At 59.8% G+C, this 4,482-nt stretch overlaps 1 protein-coding gene across 1 annotated transcript in view; it reads right to left on the bottom strand.

The window, feature by feature from the left end:
• Positions 1-922: 922 nt before the first annotated feature.
• MEX3D (mex-3 RNA binding family member D) overlaps positions 923-4,482 on the bottom strand; it is a gene marked incomplete at its 5' end in the record, with an annotated part of 12,917 nt that continues 9,357 nt past the window's right edge. Inside the window, one exon of the mRNA XM_032252499.1 lies at positions 923-3,111. Within this exon, the coding sequence (XP_032108390.1) occupies positions 1,748-3,111 (1,364 nt within the window). The remainder of the gene's footprint in view (positions 3,112-4,482) is intronic.

Raw genomic sequence — 4,482 nt, 5'->3', positions numbered from 1 at the left:
TGCAAAGTCGCTATCTCGGCTCACTGCAACCTCCGCCTCCCAGGTTCAAGCAATTCTCTGACCTCAGCCTCCTGAGTAGCTGGGATTGCGGGCATGCACCACCACACCCAGCTATTTTTTTCTGTAATTTTAGTAGAGACGGGGGTTCCACCATTTGTCCAGGCTGGTCTCGAACTCCTGACCTTGCAACACACCCGCTTCAGCCTCCCAAAGTGCTGGGATTACAGGTGCCCAGCCTCACGTGTTTCTTTCCTAGTGGGTTCTAAGCCCCAGGCCCCTCCCCAAGCCTGCAGCCTGTGTGCCCGGCCTTGCCCTGTCCCCAGAGCGGCCCATCCGGCCACCCAGGGGCTTCCTCGCCGCTCCGGGACGGCGCTGGTTCTGCTCACCGCAAGTCCGGCCTCTGGTCTCGCTGCGTTTTCCTCCCGGACTCGGCCCCAGCCCTGACGAGCGCCATCTGGTGGCCCCACGTGTCAAGGCTCCCAGAGTGGTTGTGGGGATGATCACGGCTCAAACGTCCTTCACAGACCAGAAGTAGGAGTCAAACCTGGGATGGTCATTTCCAGGCCTCAGTTTCCCCATCTGCACGACTGCCGAACGGTCTGCTGGGATGGGTCCCACACACCCACAGAGCTGGGCAGAGGTCCCCGAGGAGGGATAGCCCGAGTCCCCTTTCTCCGTGGAACCCATGGTTGGACACCCACTGGGACGTGGGGGACCTGAGGTTTGCTCAGGGGGAGCCCAGCTAGACCCGCCCCCACAGACCCGAACCCTTCTTCTGGAACAAAAGACAGTGCCTGGCTGGGGGGAAGAGCCTGGACCACGGAACCGGGGGTGGGGGGTGGGGGGCTGGATCCCAGTGTCCCCTGCCCCGGGGCTGCCCCCCTGGCGCCCACCCCCCACACCACGCTGAGGCCGTGAGCTCACATGTAGAAAAGAGGCTTTATTAAGAAGGCTTTGAAGTCAAAAAATAAAACTCTTGATACAATTTTTTTAACCCTTAAATCAGCTCAGCAAATATATAATCAGTAATTTAGCTGTGTAAGATTAAAGGTCCATTACTTTATTTAAAATAAAATATATTTTAGTTCTTAAAATTTATTCCATAAAGTACATATTTCCCTATAAATTCCCTACATATACACAAGAGGTAAAAAAAAAAAAAAAAAAAATTAAAAAAAATAAAAATTTTAAAAATGACAACAGAAACGGCAGTAGAAAGGGGATTAATAATTAACAGAAAGTTAGAAATTTCTGATTGGAACGCCCCTCGCCCCCCGCCCCCCTGCGCCCCTCCGGCCGCGCATGGTTCATGTACAAAAGCATAAATGGTTAGCCCCAAAAAGGGAGTAAAAACGTCACCCTCCTCCTCTGGAAACTTCCGTGCAGGCTGAGACCAGCCAGCGATTAAACAGTCAAATCAGAAAACGGTTTTGGACAAAAGGAAAACACCGGGCGCTGTAAAAATCGTGTTTGTTTTTTTTAAAAGATCACCCTGGAGGGGTGGGGTGTCTAAAAAAAAACAGGAAAAAAAAGTGCAAGCGGACCTTTTCTCTCTGGTTTATTGTGACCTGACCACTCAATACTGTCACGGAAGGGCGGGGGCGCCGCCGGGCTGCGGGGTCTCGGTCTCCACGCCTGGGACGGTAGTTAAAGCTCATCTGCGAACACGGCCCCCCGCCCGGCCCGCCCCTCTCCCGCCCGGCCCCGCCCCACCGTCCCCGCAGGTGGCCGCGCGCAGGTGCGCGCTCTAGGAAAAGATATGAATGGCCTGCGTGGCCGGCGTGCGGCAGGCGGGACACTCGGGCTCGCTCTTGCCGCAGATGCGGACGGCGCAGTCCATGCAGAAGAGGTTGTGGCCGCAGGGCACCAGCGCGGCCATCACCTCGCCCTCCGCGCACACCACGCACTCCCGTGCCAGGGCCGGGGCCGGCGCGGAGGACGCCGACGGGGGCTTGCGGCTGTTCTCGGAGGCGGCACCGGAGTCCAGCGGGGCGCAGGAGGTGGCTGCGGGGCTGCCGGGCAGCGAGGTGGCCGTGGAGAAGGCGGCGCCGCCAGGGAAGGACAGGGGCCCCTGCGGGGGCCGCCAGGACAGAGCGCCCACGGGGTCCGGGGCACCGCGGCGGGACAGCGGGAGCTCCAGGCGGAGGCCGCCGGGCTCAGGCAGCGTGGGCGAGTGGCGGGGGGTCCCCGTCCCACTGCTGCGCCGGGCGCTGGCAGCGGGAGGTCCCGGGGCCCCGTTGACGGTGGAACAGCCGCTGAAGGCGGGCAGGGGGGCCGCGCGCTCGAAGGGCGCCCAGATGGTGGCCGCGGCGGGCACGGTCAGGTCCAGCGCCAGGAAGTCGAAGCCAAAGTCGCAGTCCTCGGGGGCGGCGGTCCCCACCGCGGCGCCCGCATCCTCCGCACCGAAGGCGAAGCCTGGGTTGCCAGAGCCGCCGTAGGGGCTGGTGGGGCCCGGGTCCGGGACAGGGGGACCCCCGCGGCTGCCCGCGTAGAAGGCCTCGGGGGCGCTGGGGGCGCCCAGGGCTGTGTCCCCACGGAGGCCGGCCGTGGCCGTGGGGGGCCGTCGTCCCGGGTTGGGGGTCTTGGCCCAGAGGCTGGCGGCCGCCCCGAGCAGGTCCAGGCAGACGTCGGTGCCGTTGGCGTGGAAGTCGCTGTCGGGGCCCGCGTCGGTGAAGGCGCCAGTGCGCAGCGTGATGTGAGCCTCGATCTCCTCGCGCGCGCGGTCCACGTTCTCGGGCATCCCGGTGACCGCGAACACCGGCTCCTTGTCGCGGCCGGGCGTCACGATGTAGGTGTGCGTCCGCTGCTGGATGCGCTTGATGGTGGCGCCCTTGGGCCCCACCACCAGCCCCACCACGCGGTACGGCACGCGCACCTGGATGGTGGTCTGTCCCGGGAGGCTGGGCGGGCCCTGGGCAGTGCCGGGCAGACCCCCGGCCTTGCTGCGCGTGGCGCGGATGATGGAGAAGTGCTCCGCCGCCGACAGGATCTCACGCTTGGCCATCTCCACGTCCTCCTTTCGACCTGTCACGATGAAGACCGGCTCCTCGCCCCGCACTGGGGTCTTGATGTAGGTGTTTGTCTTGGCCCGCAGGGCCTTGATCTTGCAACCTGTCGGGGAGGGGAGAAAGAGACAGGGTGACCCCAGCCCCCTGCACAGCTCAGCCCCTCTGGGGATGTGGAGCCAGTGAGGGAGCCCCTACCTCCCAGCCTGTGCCCAACACCACGTCATCTTCAGACACGTCATGTCCCTTCTTCCCTGAGCCTCAGTTTCTCCCCTGGACTCTGGGGTTTGGCATAAAAGCAGGCAGCAAAGGGACGGTTTTAGGCTGAAAGGTGTGCCCCGTCAGTTAGGTACACCTGGAACTGCAGGGTGTCACGGATGGGGTGTGAATGTTTCCAAGTTCATAAGCTGGACCCTAATACCCAGTACTGATAGTATGAATAGGTAGTTCAGCTGGGCGCGGTGCCTGACCCGGCATCCCAGCACCTGGAGAGGAGCAGACAGATCACTTGAGGTCAAAAGTTTGAGACAAGTCTGGGAAACCCCATCTCTACTAAAAATATCAACAATTAGCCGGGCATGGGTAATCAGCGGGCACCAGCAGTCCCAGGTACTTGGGAGGCTGAGACAGGAGAATCTCTTGAACCCAGGAGACGAAAGTTACAGTGAGCGGAGATCGCACCACTGCACTCCAGCCTGAATGACAAAGCAAGATTCCATCTCAAAAAAAAAAAAAAAAAAAAAAAAAAAAAGGCTGGGCGTGGTGGTTCATGCCTGTAATCCAAGCACTTTGGAGGCCAAGGCGGGCGGATCACCTGAGGTCGGGAGTTCAAGACCAGCCTGACCAACATGGTGAAACCCAGTCTTTAAAAAAAAAAAAAAAAAAATGTATAATGAATAAAATAAAAAAAAAAAGGGGGAGACTCTGCAGAGTGGTCAGGCCACCACCCTCATAGTGAGACTGGTGCTCTTACGGCAGAAGCTCCAGCTAGCTTCCCTGCCCCTTCTGCCAGGCCAGGACACACAAGCTCTGCGCCAGACACAGAACCTGTGGCGCCTGCACTTGGACTTCCCAGTCTCCAGAACCATGAGCGGCAAATGTCTGTGGTTTGTAAATTATGGCAGCAGGGACAGACTAAGTGACCCTATTTGTAAACAGGGTCTCTGCAGATGTAAGTAGTTGAGATGAGGTCACACTGGATTAGGGTGGGCTGCAAATCCTTGTCAGGAGAGCCACAGGCCGGCGTGGGGGCGTAATCCCAGCACTTCGGGACTTCGGGAGGCCGAGGCGGGCAGATCACCTGAGGTCAGGAGTTTGAGACCAGCCTGGCCAACATGGTGAAACCCCGTCTCTAGCAAAAATACAAAAATTAGCCAGGCTTGGTGGTGGGCGCCTGTAGTCCCCGCTAATCAGGAGGCTGAGGCAGGAGAATCATTTGAACTCAGGAGGTGGAGGTCGTAGTGAGCTGAGACTGCAC

This window comes from Sapajus apella, unplaced genomic scaffold (genome assembly GCF_009761245.1).
Source record: "Sapajus apella isolate SASKATOON/1434 unplaced genomic scaffold, GSC_monkey_1.0 scaffold77, whole genome shotgun sequence".
NCBI lineage: Eukaryota > Metazoa > Chordata > Mammalia > Primates > Cebidae > Sapajus > Sapajus apella.
This window is presented reverse-complemented; position numbering and strand designations above follow the sequence as displayed.